At 37.6% G+C, this 17196-nt stretch overlaps 1 protein-coding gene across 2 annotated transcripts in view; it reads right to left on the minus strand.

Annotated features, from left to right (window-relative positions):
- The window catches only part of DTNBP1 (dystrobrevin binding protein 1), a 130477-nt gene that overhangs the window by 95612 nt on the left and 17669 nt on the right, over positions 1-17196 (minus strand). For both annotated transcript variants that reach the window (XM_045085045.1, XM_045085046.1), the window contains exon 4: positions 10430-10490. In XM_045085045.1, coding sequence (XP_044940980.1) covers positions 10430-10490 — 61 coding nt within the window. The remainder of the gene's footprint in view (positions 1-10429; positions 10491-17196) is intronic.

Raw genomic sequence — 17196 nt, forward strand, 5'->3', positions numbered from 1 at the left:
TTTAAGACTATGTAGTAAGAAATAGCCTTAAAGGAAATGAGTATAAAATAACTTGTCAAAAAAGAATGACTGATTCTTAAGTATATTTGCCCTGGCAGGTTGTTCGGCCTTTCACATGAGCACAATCTGACAAAATAGAACTCATCATAGGTTTAACACTATGCGTATCAAAGATACACATTTAAAAAACTTACGTATGTCTCAACAATACATCAGAAGGCCTGTGGACTCTGAGAAACAAACTGAGGGTTTTGGAGGGGAGGGGGCCTGGAGTTTGGGGGAGCCTGGTGGTGGGTATTATGGAGGGCACTTACTGCATGGAGCACTGGGTGTGGTGCATAAACAATGAATTCTGGAACACTGAAAAGAAATTTTAAAAAGTTTTTAAAAATTAAAAAAAATACATCAGGTTTTAAAATAAGTTTTCTTTTTTTAAAGATTCATTTGTGAGAATCTGGAAGAAATGGACGCATTCCTAATAACATATAAACTACCAAACCCGAAACAGAAAGAAATAGAAAACCTGAACAGACCCATAACCAGCAAAGAAAATGAAGCAGTAATCAAAAATCTCCCAATAAACAAGAGCCCAGGGCCAGATGGCTTTCCAGGGGAATTCTACCAAACATATGAAGGAGAATACCGTTTCAAAAAACAGAAATGGAAGGAAAACTTCCAAACTCATTTTATGAGGCAAGCATTACCTTGATCCCAAAATGAGATAAAGATCCCACCAAAAAGACAACTACAGACCAACATCCCTACTGAACATGGATGTCAAAATTCTCAACAATATTCTCACCAACATGCTACCCAATAGGATCCAACAGTGCATTAAAAAGATTATTCACCGCAACCAAGTGGGATTTATTCCTGGGCTGCAAGGCTGGTTCAACACCAGCAAATCAATGTGATACAACACATTAATAAAAGAAAGGACAAGAATCATATGATCCTCTCAACAGACAAAGAAAAAGCTTTTGACAAAGTACAGCATCCTTTCTTGACTAAAACAGTATAGGGATAGAGGGAACATATCTCAATACCATAAAAGCTATATATGAAAAGCCCATAGCAAATATCATTTTCAATGGGGAAAAACAAAGCTTTTCCCCCTAAGGTCAGGAACATGACAGGGATGTCCACTATAACTAATGTTGTTCAACATAGTACTAGAAGTCTTAGCCTCAGCAATCAGACAACAAAAAGAAATGAAAGGCATCCAAACTGGCAAAGAAGACATCAAACTCTCACTCTTCGCAGATGATATGATACTCTATGTGGAAAATCCAAAAGACTTCACCCAAAATTTCCAGAGCTCATAGAGGAAAACAGCAAAGTGGCAGAATATAAAATCAATGCACAGAAATCAGTTGCATTTCAAAACACTAAGAAAGAAGAGAAATTAAGGAATCTATTCCATTCACAATTGCACCAAAAACCACATGACTAGGCATAAACCTAACCAAAGAGGCAAAGGATCTGTATTCAGAAAACTATAAAGTACTCATGAAAGAATTTGGGAAAGATACAAAGAAATGGAAAAATGTTCCGTGTTCATGGATTGGAAGAACAAATACTGTTAAAATGCCTATGCTACCTAGAGCAATCTATACATTCAGTGAAATCCCTTTCAAAATACCATCAACATTCTTCACAGGGCTGGAACAAATATCCTAAAATTTGTATGGAACCAGAAAAGATCCTGAACAGCCAAAGGAATGTTGAAAAAGAAAACCAAAGCTGGTGGCATCACAATTGCGGACTTCTAGCTCTATTACAAAGCTGTAACCATCAAGACCGTATGGTACTGGCACAAAAACAGACACACAGATCAATGGAACAGAATAGAGAGCTCAGAAATGGACCCTCGTCTACGGCCATACCACCCTGAACGCGCCCGATCTCGTCTGATCTCGGAAGCTAAGCAGGGTCGGGCCTGGTTAGTACTTGGATGGGAGAAATGGACCCTCAACTCTATGTTCAACAAAGCAGGAAAACATGTCCAATGGAAAAAAGACAGTCTCTTCAATAAATGGTGTTGGGAAAATTGGACAGCCACATACAGAAAAATGAAACTGGACCACTTTCTTATACTACACACGAAAATAGCCTCCAAATGGATGAAAGGCCTAAATGTGAGACAGGAATCCATCAAAACCCTAGAGATTTTCTGTGACTGTGACCTCGGCCTCAGTAATTTCTTGCTAGACACATTGCAAAAGGCAAGAAAAACAAAGGCAAAAATGAACTATTGGGACTTCATCAAGATGAAAAGCTTTTTGCACTGCGAAGGAAACAGTCAACAAAACTGAAAGACAACCTACAGAAGGGGAGCAGATACTTGGAAATGTCTTACCAGATAAAAGGCTAGTATCCAAAATCTTTAAGAAACTTACCAAATCCATTACCCAAAGAACAAATAATCCAATCAAGAAATGGGCAGTAGACATGAACAGACATTTCTCCAAAGAAGACATACAAATGGCCAATAGACACATGAAAAAATGTTCAACATCACTGAGCATCAGGGAAATACAAATCAAAACCACAATGAGATACCACCTCACACCAGTCAGAATGGCTAAAATTAACAAGTCAGTAAACGACAGAACCTGCTTACACTGTTGGTGGGAATGCAAGCTGATGCAGCCACTCTAGAAAACAGCATGGAGGTTCCTCAAAAAGTTAAAAATAGAGCTATCTTACTACCCAGCAATTGCACTACTAGGTATTTACCCCAAAGATACAAATGTAGTGATCCAAAGGGACACCTGCACCCCAATGTTTATAGCAGCAATGTCCACAATAGCCAAACTATGGAAAGAGCTCAGATGTCCATCAACAGATGAATGGATAAACATGCGGTATATATACATATACAGTGGAATATTACTCTCCAGCAAAAAATGAAATCTTGCCATTTGTAACGATGTGGATGGAACTAGAGGGTGTTATGCTAAATGAAATAAGTCAGTCAGAGAAAGACAATTATCATATGATCTCACTCATATGTGGAATTTAAGAAACAAAATAGAGGAGCATGGGGAAGGGAAGAAAAAATAAAACAAGATGAAATCAGAGAGGGAGGCAAACCATAAGAGACTCTGTTTTGTTTTGTTTTAAACTATAAGAGACTCTTAATCATAGGGAACAAACTGAGGGTTGCTGGAGGGGCCGGGGGGAGGGGTGGAGGATGGGGTAACTGGGTGACGGGTATTAAGGAGGGCATGTAATGTAATGCACACTGGGTGTTATATATAAATGATGAATCACTGAATTCTACCTCAGAAACTAACAATACTTAAATTCAAACAAAAAATTTTCTTCGTAAAAGATTTATACACACACATGCAGGGGGTAGGGAGAGAGAGCATGAGCCAGCATGTGCAGGCTATGGGTAGGGGTAGAGGGACAGGGAAAGAGAGTCTTAACCAGATTCCACGCTGAGTGTAGAGCCCAACACAGGGCTTGATCTGAAGGGCAGCAACCCCAGGACCCTGAGATCACCACCTGAGCTGACCAAGAGTTGGATACTTAACCGGCTATGCCACCCAGGCACCCCAAAATTTTCATTTTTAAAGCTGAGTACTGTATTTCTGGAAAGCAACAGAGGCACTTTTGATCAGATGGGGGTCTCAAAACAAGTCTATGAATAAATTTAACATTACCAAATAGCCTAAATTCAACAACATACCTTACAGGAAATTCTTTCTCCTATATATATTTTTTAATTTTTTTCTCCTATATATTTAATATAAAAATACTTCTTACAATCAAAAGAATTATTTCTTAAGGCCCCCCTACAAGATACAGTCTTCACTGAGCACTGTGGGACTCCTCTATGCTGATTCACATAGATGCAGTCATTCGCTAATTTTCACCACTGTACGATATTTGATTTTATGAATGATACTGTAATTTAATCTGTAGATAGACCACGGGACTGTCTCAAGTTTCAAAAAACCTGCTCAAGCATTCTGGTACAAATCTCCTGGTGCACGCAGTCAAGTCTCACCAATGACTTACGGAGGCATCCGAGGTACTGGTCTCATCTCAAAGTGGCTCAGTGGGCCTTGGGGTCATCAGACCACCCCAGCCTAGCTACCTCTGACTTCAAGTAGCCTCATCTGCTTACTGTGTAATAAAGACCATGGCAACATTATCAGAGGAAATATGTGCCACACCAGTACTATTAGGGGAAAGTGTGAGATGAAAATACTCTGCAGATGTCCCTCCAGGTGCAGAACTGCTGTTGGAGAGGTATCTTCCAATGTCAACTCCTACTTAACGCCAAGGTCTGTTTTTCATTTTGTTTTTTTAAATTTTTTAAAAAGTTTTATTTATTTGATGGAGAGAGAACACAAGTGGGGTCAGGGGGTGAGGCAAAGAAAGAGGGAGAAGCAGACTCCTCACGGAGCAGGGAGCCCAATGCAGGGCTGGATCCCAGGACCCCGGGATCATGCCCCGAGCTGAAGGCAGTCGCTCAGTGACTGAGCCCCCCAGGTGCTCCTGCCAATGTTTGTTTTCTAATACAATCCTAGCAATGGACTTATATTCTCCAGTTCTACTTGCTCATCATGATTCTTCCCAGGGAAGAAACCAAAACTGTCCTCTGCAAATAATGACCATCGCACAGAGACTCAAGGCTTCAATTTTTGATAGCTTAATGAGTATAAACCTGTGGTTTCAATATGTATTTCTTTGATTACTAATCACCTTGAAACACATCTTCATGTTTATTAGCCACTCGTATTTCTTCTTCTGTAAAATGCCTGGTCCTATCTTTCGCTCACTTTTTTTTTTTAAAGATTTTATTTATTTATTTGACAGACAGAGATCACAAGCAGGCAGAGAGGCAGGCAGAGAGAGAGAGAGGGAGGAGGAAGCAGGCTCCCCGCTGAGCAGAGAGCCTGATGCGGGGCTCAATCCCAGGACTGTGGGATCATGACCTGAGCTGAAGGCAGAGGCTTTAGCCCACTGAGCCACCCAGGCACCCCTCGTTCACTTCTATATTGGGTTACTGCCCTCTTTTTATTGGTTTGTATATGCTGATAATATTTTCTGAACACTTGTGTTCTGTGTTTTATGAATTGCTTAACTTTTTCATGGTGTTGTTTAATGAGTAGAAGCCCTGATAAAGATTATTAGTATTTTTCATTGGTGCTTTTTATGCCTTCCTTAAGGAATCTTTCTCTAGCTGGAGGTCTTAAAGGTCTTCCACTGTTTCCCAAAAGAAATAACTTCCCTTTCACATTCAACTCTGATAAAGCCAAAATGTGAATAAAGGTCTTCATCTATTCTTACTCAACATTATACTGGAGGTTCTAAACAGTGTAAAAAAAAAAAACAAAAAAACAAGAAGACATGGAAGTTACACACATTAGGAGGGAAGAAACTAAACCTACCATCTACACAAAAGAATTCCCACACCCAAATACAAATTATTAGAAAAGAGGATTTCAGGGCTCCTGCGTGACTCAGTCGGTTAAACGGCTGCCTTTGGTTCAGGTCACGATCCTGGGATTCTGGGATTGAGCCCCACATTGGGCTCCATGCTCAGCTCGGAACCTGCTTCTCCCTCTCCCTCTGCCCTTCCCCCCAGCTCATGCTCACTCTCTCTCTCCCTATCTCTCTCTCTCTCTCTAATAAATAAATAAAATCTTAAAAGAAAAGAGGATTCAGCAAGATGGCTGAAATGTGCTACAAATCAAATACTGCAGGTTTGGGCAGATTTCAGGACAATGAAATTCTCTTCTACAAAAACCTGCCAAATCATTTTATTCTAAAGAGGTGCTTAATTTTACTGAATTTCTACCTTTGATTGTATATTGTACAACTGGTCCATTGTATTTTCTGCATCATGTATTTTTCTCCTCTAATATGTTAACATGGTCAAGTACATGTAAAAGATGTACTTGGGTCAGGGTGCCTGGGTGGCTCGGTCAGTTAAGTATCTGACTCCTGATCTGGGCTCAGGTCATGATCTCAGGGTCATGAGACTGAGCCCTGAGTCAGGCTCTATGCTGGGCATGGAGCCTAAGATTCTCTCTGCCCCTCCCTGCTCCCTTACTTTCTCTCTCACTTAAAGAAAAGAAAACACTCTAATGTCAACCTTTCAATCCTGGAATAAACCTGGTGTACAGTATTTTGCTTTTTATGCACTGCTGGCTTTGGTTTGCCAACACAACCACACACTGCCAAAGGTGTCCCCGGTAGAATGCCTTCTGTCTATCATCCAATACTCACAGGACATACACATAAACAGTACAAAGTTCTAGCTAATATTTACCTAGGAAGACTTTATATTTAAGCTTGATACACATTTTAAGACAATGTGCAAGAAGATTCTCAAATTATAAATCAAATACCATCGTTAGCATACCACAATCACAGGACAGTACGAGGAGCACATCCATGAAGGAGATGCAGGCCTTATGTGCTGCTACTGTTGAGGGATCTCATTACCACACATAAGCAACTGTTTACAAACAGGCATGTGAAAGGTTTGGTAATCAGAAAACTAGGTCTTGAGCACTACACCCATGTGTAGACATTTTGCTGGTTTTACATATATTTAGGCAAGTTGGTTGAGGGTTTGGGCTTGACACAGAACACGCTGTAACTTCTACAATTTAGAATATGGGAAACAGGGTCCAAGCTAGAGTTTTTGCCTAGAACATCTGATTTTCAGAAACGGAAGTTAGGTGAAAGATAATGACTTTGTTTTTAATTTTTGTATCTATATTCATGAATGTGACTAGACTCGGTGTCACTTTCTCATACTTCCCTTATGGGTTTCATTATGAGCTGGGCACAGTTGGCTCTTTTTTCACTTGCTGCAAAAGTCTGTCTAACACTGAAAAGGAAGCTTCCCTGAAAGTTTGATAGGAATCTCCTAGTTCTGCAGACAAACCTGGTGCTTTCTCAGCAGAAAAAAATTTTTAATCACTACACGAACATAATTTGTTTAGTGACCACAATATTAATTAGGATTTGAATTGCTTCTAGAACTGGTTTGGGTAAAAATTTCTAGGATTTCTGCCATTTCATCTAACTTTTCGAATTTGTCAGAATTGTTCATAAACTCTTAATCTCACTCTGTGTGATAACTGGTTACATTCCCTTCAATTCTTAAAATTGTTTGTTTCTTGATCAGATATTGATCCTAAAATTGTTTGTTTTTTGAACAGAGATTTACCTACTGTATTAGTCTTCTCCAAGAACTTTCCACTTTGGGGGCACCTAGCTGGCTCAATCAGTAGAGCATGTGACTTTAAAAAAAAATTTATTTATTTGACAGAGAGAGAGGGAGAAGCAGGCTCCCTGCTGAGTAAGGAGCCTACACAGGGCTGGATCCCAGTACCGTGGATCATGACCTGAGCCAAACGCAATTGCTTAACCAAACGAACCACCCAGGCGCCCTGAGCATGTGACTCCTGATCTTGGGGTGTGAGTTCAAGCCCCATGGTAGGTGTAGAGATTACTTAAAAATAAATAAATAAAACTTAAAAAGACTTTTTCACTTTGTTTAGCTTCCACTGTATTTTTATATACTATTTCACTTACTTATTTTATCTTTATCATCTTTCATTCCTTCTTTGAAGTTTATTCTTTTCTCTTTCCAAATTCTTAAGTCAAATAAGCTCATTCAATAATTCATATGTAAATTATAAATTTTTCAATACTTTCCCTTCTTTGAGCCATGCATAGTCATAATATTTTTTAAAAGATTTATTTATTTGAGAGAGAGAGAAAGCAAGAGAGGGGAGGTCAGAGGGAGAAGCTGACTCCCCGTGGAACTGGAAGCCTAATGTGGGACTCGATCCTGGGACTCCAGGATCATGACCTGAGCCAAAGGCAGTTGCTTAACCAACTGAGCCATCCAGGTGCCCCATAATATTTTTTATTTCCAAACACATGGAATCTTCAAACTTGTTTTCCTGAACTGACTTTCAGCTTCATCTGCGGTGAGCTCAGAGAACAGTCTGTAGGACTTCCCTTATGCTTTATGCTTCAGCTGAGAACTGCTTTAGGTTTCAGCACTTGGTCAATTTTTACATGTTCCAGATATGCTTTAAGGAACCAATATTTTATATTTGCTGAGACAGTATTCTCATTTGCCTACCTAGTGAAGTTTGTTAATCACATTACTTAATTCTCCTATATCCATACTTGTTTTATCTGGTTTTTCCCCTCTCAATTAAGAGGAATGTATTAAAATCTTCCCATTGTGATTATGGATTTATCTGGGGTTTTTTTCCTTGTAATTCTATTTGTCTTTTGTTTATTGATCTTCTCTTACATTGTCTTTCCCTCATTCTTTCTAGAATGTTTATTAGATAAGTTGACCCATAAGAGACTCTAACTTTACAGATCAAAATTAGTCTAATACGGGTCATCTCATTTGGTTCAACCTCAAGATCTTCTAGAACTATTCTCTGTTAACTTGTTTTTCATATTTTCCACTTTATCTCAGAATCCCTTCTACATCACTCTAGTTAGTCTTTCTTCATTTGTATATAATTGCTGTTGAAGCACACCCTTGGGGTTTTTACTGACAGTGACTTATTAAAGTCATGTTTGATAAAATCTTATTCCTTATTCATTTTTTAATCCATCTTTTATCTCTATAAAAGCTTTAAAAGACTATGCATTTACCTATTTAATAGTCTGCACCCAATGGTGCAATATCTAACATCCTTTGCAGGTCTAAATTGTACTCTTTGGTTCTGGTGCCTCTCAAACATTTTTTTTCTTTTTAAACATTTCATTTATTTGACAGACAGAGATCACAAGTAGGCAGAGAGGCAGGCAGAGAGAGAGGGGGAAGCAGGCTCCCCGCTGACCAGGGGGCCTTTTTGTGGGGCCAGATCCCAAGATCCTGAGATCTTGACCTGAGCCAAAGGCAGAGGTTTAACCCACTGAGCCACCCAGGCACCCCTCAAGCTTTTGAAAATACATTCCTCTGTGTGTTTGCTAATTTTTTTGTAGAGGAGCTATAGAAAATTAATCTGTAGAAATACGGAGGGACCTAGGTTTATAAAATTTCATCCATATAGAATTTGTGTTTGCTAATTTTTTTGTGGAGGAGTTGTAGAAAATTAATCCGTAGAAATATGGAGGGACCTAGATTTACAGAGTTTCATCCATGTAGAATTTGTGTTTGTCTCTGTTGGGTGTCAAAGAACACAGTCACGTTTGGTCCTTACATTCTTAACTCAGTGGTTCGTCAGTCGTACAGGAAGGATAAATTTGAGCCCCACACTGAAACGGGGCCAAGGCGACAGTAAGAAATCTAGAAAGGGAGCTGTATTTATTCCCAGCTGTTATGAAGACAGAGAGGTTTCCATGCTGCCTCTTTTTGTAAACAGGGAGCTTTTCTTTCCTACCTTCACCATTCACCAAGAGGGATGCAGCCACTTCAAAAATTCAAGAGCTTTGTGCAGGAGTCTCCGATCCAGTTCCCTACAAAATCTCCTTTCTCCATAGAGCTTGAAAGCTTTTATCTTAGTATTTTACCCCAGGTTCCACAAGTTTTTTTCTTTAACCACTCTGATTTCAGTTCCCTGTTCTTTTTTTGTTTTCTTCTTCTTCTTCTTTTTGTTTGTGGGGGGGGTGGGGGGTGGGGGGTGGGCTTTTTTTTTTTTTTTTTGGCCCTTTAGGATTTCCCTTCATTTTTGTGAGCCTAGTGTGTTAAATAATTTTTTAAAAATCTATCCAGCACTGAAGTGTTTTATAGGTACAGGGTTTTTCAAAGTACCTGGTTTACCTTACTACCAGAAACCTATATTCTCTCTTTTCAGTAATTTCTAAGAGAAACACTAATGTCTAATTTTTATCACATGTATTACTCTACTCTATGTAAGTGTTACAGCTTCACTAATTTAGGTAAGTGATAAAGAAAGTCAGGTTAAATTAATTAAAAGTGAGAATCACAGTAGTGTTTTTAGAAAGAAGTAAGTTTGATTGACATCAAAAGCACAGAGTATTTGATCTTGGCTAATAAAGCTTTCAGTACATGTACCAAATACTTTTAATTACAAGTCCCTTTTACTCATTATACACTGTACACATACTGCTAGAAGATAAGTGAATTGAGGATGACCCCTGAAACGTTTACATTTATTTAAGCAAATTAATGATTTTAGGCATCAGACTCAAATTCAGAGCATTATACCTAGATGAGCCAAATATTTACTTGTAACTTGAAAATAAAATAATCTCTCTAAGCCTAACTAATCTTAGGCTTAGTTTGGAGAAATTACAAAAATGTAATTGAGGGAGTTCCATAATCAACTAGCAAATATGATTGCAGATATCCTGTAAAATATTTTTATGTAATCCCAAATGTAATTCCTTAGAAACTAGCCTTTAGCACTGCAGACAGATACTGTTCCCACAAGTATAAGAGTAGCCAGTTCCTTACCTCTCCAGCGCTTGCACATTCCTTGGCTCTCCTGTGAAGTGCAGCCCATGTATCTTCATACCTCAAAAAAGCAAAAAGTAATTCAAAATGCAAATCACATATGAAAAAAAAGAAAACATCTAAAGATGAACCTGGAACATCCTATGGTATCCTAGGAAAAATAACAACTCAAAAATAATGGGGACACGTCACAAGGACATAGAAGAATCTTGAAGGGGCTTCCAATGGCCAAACCTGGGACAATTTGAGCGACAAAATAAATAATGGTAGTGACGGGTTATAACTCAAGGACTAACACAAATATCCACGAGTTCACAGCAATTTTAAATGAACGGGGGAGAGGGGGAGAAATTCTCCTGTAGACTTCCAATTAACAACTGCAGAAAAAATAATAATAAAGTATCACCGCTTGGTAAACATGACAATAATTGTTTCAGGCAAGAATTCTAATGGATGCTAAAATCAATGAGAAATTATGAAGAGAAACATGTTTACTACACAGTCTCAAAATATCTCCTTACAGGACACCCATAATTAAAAAGGGGGAAATAGTACAACAATGTAGAAACCAGGCAGACACTCCCCTAACCACACGATCCACGGTAATGAAACATAGAAACATCATGTGTCTGTTAATGTGATGCCCTGAGAAGCACACACCACTGCCCTTGTGGTAGTGTTGCCAAAACATCACTGACTTTAATCATCAGGTAGGGGAGCATATAAACCCAAATTGAGGGGTAATTTGCAAAATATCAAAAAGTACTCTTCAAAAGTGTCCAGGTTAGGAAAAACAAAGACTTGGGAACTGTTCTGGATTAATGGAGATGGAGGAGATACAGTGACTAAATACACGTATGATTCTAGATTGGATCCTGGTCCCAAAATAAGGACACTAGTGGGATAGCTGATGAAATCTGAACGAGGTCTGCAGGCCAGGGAGCAGTGTTATCTTCCTGGGTTCCACAACTGTACTCATACAAAATCTTCAAAATACGCAAAGCAGTAATTGACAGAATGGAAGGGAGAAATAAGCTGTTCGCCAGGAACAGAGACTTCCATACCCCACTCTTAGTAATGGTTAAAGTGACCAGACAAAAGATAAACAAGAGAGGACCTGAGCACCACAATAAACCAATAGAACAATATATAAAGAACACTGTGCTGGACAACCGCAGAATACACATTCTTCTCAAGTGCACACGGGACAGTTTCCAGGACAGATTATCTGCTAGGCCACAAATTAACTCTCAGGAGGTTTTTGTAAAGGGGGTAAATGAGAAATCTCTGAAACTTTGGCTCAGTTTTGCTAACCTAAGACTGCTCTAAAAAAGTCTATATATTTTTTTGAATAAAAAGAGAATCATACGAAGTATCTTTTTTTGACCACAATGGGATGAAGTTTGAAATCAATGAAAGGAAAACTGGAAGATTTGCAAATTTGTGGAAATTAAACAAATTCTTTTAAATATTCAAAGAAAAAAATCATAAGGGGAATCAAACAATACTAAGATATGAATGAAAATAAAACCACAACATACCAAAACTTAAGGAACTCAGAAAAAACAAGGCTTTGAGTGAAATTTGTAACTCTAAATGCCTTACATTTAAGCAGAAGAAAGATCTCACATCAACAGCATAACTTCACAGTTTAAAGTAGAAGAACAAACTGAACCCAAAGCTAGCAAAAGGAAGAAAAAATAAACACCATGGCAGATAAATAAAATAGAGAATAAAAATAATGGGAAAATCAATGAAACCAAAAATTGGTCCTTCAGAAAGACCAACAAAATTAAATCTTTAAGTGGACTAAGGAACAAAAAGAGAAGACTCAAAATTAGAAAAAAAAAAAAAAAAGTGGGGCCATTACCAATTTTACAGAAGAAAAAGGATTTTAAGAGCACTATGAGTAATTGTACACCAAAAAAATCAGATAATCTAGATGACACAGACAAATCCTAGGGCACCTGGGTGGCTCAGTTGGTTGGGGTCTGCCTTCAGCTCAGGTCCTGATCTCAGGCTCCTGGGGTCGTGTGTGCTCCTCTCCCTCCGTCTCCCTGTCCCTCCCCCCAACTCGTGCTCATGTGCATGCTCCCTCAAGTGAATAAATAAAATTTTCAAAAAAGTTAAAATAATAAACAAATTCCTAGAAAAACAAAACCTACCAAGACTGAATTCCAAAGAAATAGAAAAGCGGGTAACTAGTAAGGAGTTTGCATCGGTCACTGAAAATCTCACTCCTGAATAATCAATGAATCAAAGAAGAAATTAAACAGGAAATAAAAATGTATCCTGAAACAAATGAAAATAGAACATACCAAAACTTATGGAATACAGTTTTAAAAGGGAAGTTCACAACAAATGCCGACATTAAGAAGATCCCAAACAAACAACTTAACTCTACACTTTAAGAAACTAGAAAAAATTAAAACAAACAAAAACTGAGGCTAAAGTTAGAAGAAGGAAGAAAATAATCAAGATTGGAGAAGAAATAAATGAAACAGAATAGGAAAACAAAAGAAAAGATTAACTAAACTAAGAGCTGATTCTTTGAAAAGACAAATGCAACTGACAAAATTTCAGCTAGACTAACCGCAGGAAAAAAGACAGAGGACCCAAATCAAAATTATAAATGGAAAAGGAGACATTATAACTGACATCACAGAAATATAAAGAATTACAAGAGGCTACTATGAACTACTATACACTAACAAACTGGATAATCCAGAGGAAATGGAAAAAATCTTAGAAACATACAGACTACCAAAATGGAATCAGGAAGAAACAAAAAGTTTCAATAGTAATTATGAGTAAGGAGATTGAGTCAGTAATCAAAAATCTCCCAATGAAGGAAAGCCCAGGATGAGATGCCTTCACTGATGAATTTTACTAAACATTTCAAAAAGAGTCAATGCCAATCCTTCTCAAACTCTTCCAAAAAATGAAGAGGAAGGAATATTCCCAAACTCATTTTAGGAAGCTAGCAGACTCTGCAACCAAAGCCAGTAAAGGACAGTATCAGAAAAGAAAACTATACACCAATATCTCTGATGAACACACATGCAAAAACTCTCAATACAATACTAGCAAGTTGAATTCAGCAGCACATTAAAATAATCATTCACAACGATCTGTTTTGATCTGGGATGTGACGGAGGGAGTGCAGCACGCACATCCCAGGAGCCTGAGATCATGACCTGATCTGGGATGAAAGGATGGTCCAACATCTGCAAATCAATGTGATATACCACATTTATAGAAAGACCAAAAAAAAAAAAAAAAAAAAATCCTATGCCTATGATCATCTCAATAGATGCAGAAAAGGCATCTAACAAAATTCAACATCTGCTCATGATAAAAAATCTTAACAAATTAGGTATAAAAGGAGGATAACTCAACATAATAAAAGCCGTAATATAAGCTCACAGCTAACACCATACTCAACAGTGAAAGGTTCAAAGATTTTCTGGTCCCCAATCTCACTACTCCTATTCAACAGAGTACTAAGAACTCCTTTCCAGAGCAATCAGACAAGAAAATGAAATAAAAGGCATCAGAAATGGAAAGGAAGAAGTAGAACTGTCTCTATTTGCAGATGACATAATTTTAAATGTAGAAAATCCTAAAGACTCCACCAAAAAACCTGTTAAATCTAATCAACAAATGCAATAAAAGTTGCAAGATACAAAATTAATACACAAAAACTGGTAAGATTTCTATAAACAATGAATTATCTGAAAAATAAAACAATCCCGTTTACAATAGCATCAAAAACAATAAAATACTGGGGAATCACCTTAACCCAGAAGGGAAAGATCTCTACTCTGAAAGCTGTTAAGACAATGATTTAAGAAATCAAAGATGCAAAATAAGTGGAAAGGCACCCCACATTCATGGACTGGAAGAACTGTTAAAATATCAGTACTACCAAAAGCCATCCATAGATTCAATGCAATCCCTATCAAGATTCTAGGGGATTTTTTTTTCTAACAGGAAGTGCAAAAAGCCATCCTAAAATTTATATGGAACCACAAAGACCTCACCTAGCTGAAGCAATCCTAGTAAATAATAATAAAGAATGAGGCATCACATTTCCAGATTTCAAGTTACACTATTGAGCTACAGTAATCAAAACAGTATGCAACTGACATAAAAACAAACAGATCAATGGAACAGAATAAAAGTCCAGAAATAACCCCAAGCATATGTGGTCAACTAATACTCAATGGAAAAGACAGTCTCTTCAGTAAATGGTCCTGGGATAATGGGATATTCACAGGTAAAATAATGGCACTCTACCCCTATCTTATACCTCACTCCAAAATTAAGTCAAAATGGATTAAAGGCTTAAATGTAAGACCTGAAACCATGAAATTCCTACAAGAAAACATCCATAAAAAGTTCCATGACTGGAGTCTTGGCAATGATTTTTTAGATACGACATGTAAAGAACAAGCAACAAAAAGAAGTGGGACTCTATCAAATTAAAAAGCTTCTGCAGAGCAAAAGAAATAACAAAGTGAAAAGAGCCTAAAGAATGGGAAAAAATATTTGCAAACCATATATCTGCTAAAAAGTTAATATCCAAAATAGATAAGGAACATATACAATACCAAAAAACCCCCCCAATAAATCCAATTTTGAAAGATGTACACATTTCCCCAAAGACAGATAAATGGCCAAAAGGTATATGAAAAGATGTTCAACATCCTAATTATCATGGAAATGCAAATCAAAACCACAATGAACTATAGCACCTCCCACCTGTTAGCATGGCCATCATCAGAAAAATGTAACAAATGCTGGGGAGGATGTAGAGAAAAAGGAACCCTCACCGCACTTTGGTGGGACTTTAAACAAGTATAGCCACTATGTAAAACGGGGGGCCCTAAAAAATTAAAAACAGAATTACCATATGATCCAGCAATCCCACTTCTAGATATTTATCCAAGGGGAAAAAAACGCTAACTCAAAAAGGTTATCTGCACCCCAACGTTCACAGCAGCATTATTTACAATAGTAAAGACACAGAAACAATGGAAGCATCCACTGATGGATGATTGGTGTATACATATACAATATATACAACAGAATATTATTCAACCACAAAAAATGAAGAATTCTTGCCGTCTGTGACAACGTGGATGGACTCTGAGGGTATTATGCTAAGTGAAATACATCAGAAAGAGAAAGCTAACTATGGTGTGATCTCACTTATATGTGGAATTAAAAAAAAACCTCAGACTCCGAAAAAGAGATCAGATTTGTGGTTACCAGAGGCAGAGGGTGGAGGGAGAGGGTACTAGAGGAAGGTGGTCAAATGGTATTATGCGCCCAGCTGGAAGGTAAGTACTAGGAGTGGAAGTATAACAGGATGACTTCAGTATACTGCTGTGTGACATGTATGGGAGCTGTGAAGAATTCTCATCACAGGAAAAAATTTCTATTTTTGCTCTTTTTGTTTCATCTCTACGAGATAATAAAGGCTAACTTAACTCACTGTGATCATTTCACAATACACGTAAATCAAACAACTATTACTGTACACCTTTACTTACATAGTGACATATCTCAATTACATCTTAATAAAACTGGAAAAAAAAATTTAAGCACCTCCCCAAAAAAGCAAAGCCTGGGTCCTGATGGCTTCACCAATGAATTCTGCCAAACATTAAAAAAACAACTATCTCAAACTCTTCCAAAAAACTGGAGGAGGAGGGAACACTCACTCCCTAATGCATTCTAGGCCAGCACTGCCCTGATACCTAAGCCAAAGACACAGACGCTATAAGAAAACTACAGACCAATAAATTTCCTTTATGAACATGGATGTAGAAATCCTCAATAAAATACAGCAAACTGAATTCAGCAGCATATTCAAAGGATATAGATAACAACCTATCAGGATTTTTTCCTAGAATTTGAGAATGACTTCACATATGAAAACCAATCAATGTTATATACCACATTAACAAAATGAAAGGGAAAAAATATATAATTTCAGTTGATGCTGAAAAAGCATTTGACAAAACTCAACACACTTTCATGAACTCAGATAAAAATTCAAGAAACAGGGGCGCCTGGGGGCTCAGTTGGTTAAGCGACTGGCTTTAGCTCAGGTCATGATCCTGGAGTCCTGGGATCGAGTCCCACATTGGGCTCCCTGCTTGGCGAGGAGTCAGCTTCACCCTCTGACCCTTCTCCTTCTCATGCTCTCTCTCTCGTTCTCTCTCTCTCAAATAAATATTTTTAAAATTTTTAAAAAACAAGGAATAAAAGGGAACTATGTAAAAATAAAAACCACATATGAAATATGAAAATATAAAAAACATCTTACTTGGTGACAAAAGACTAAAGGCTTCTCCTCAAAAATCAGAAACAGAAAAAGATGCCTGCTTTTGCTAATTCTACTCAACACGATACTGGAAGATCTAGCCAGTGCAATTAGGCAAGAAAAAGAAGAAAAGGTATCAAACTGGAAAGAAAGAAGTAATATTATGTTTGCTAGTGAAATAACCTTACAAGTACAAAAGCCTAGGGATTCCACAGAAACAAACCCTGTTAGGACTAATAACCAAATTCAGCAAAGTAGCAGAATATAAAATCAACACACAAAGTTAGTCGTATTTCCATATGTCAACAAGGAAATTCAAAAAAGAAATTTAAAAATTCCATTTGTAAAAGCATTAAAAAATTTAGGATTTAACAAAGGAGATGAAAGACCAGTATGATAAAAACTACAAAACACTGCTGGAAGAAATTAAAGA

The sequence above is a fragment of the Mustela putorius genome, unplaced genomic scaffold (genome assembly GCF_011764305.1).
Source record: "Mustela putorius furo isolate JIRA1106 unplaced genomic scaffold, ASM1176430v1.1 tig00000831_pilon_pilon_pilon, whole genome shotgun sequence".
Taxonomy (NCBI): Eukaryota; Metazoa; Chordata; class Mammalia; order Carnivora; family Mustelidae; genus Mustela; species Mustela putorius.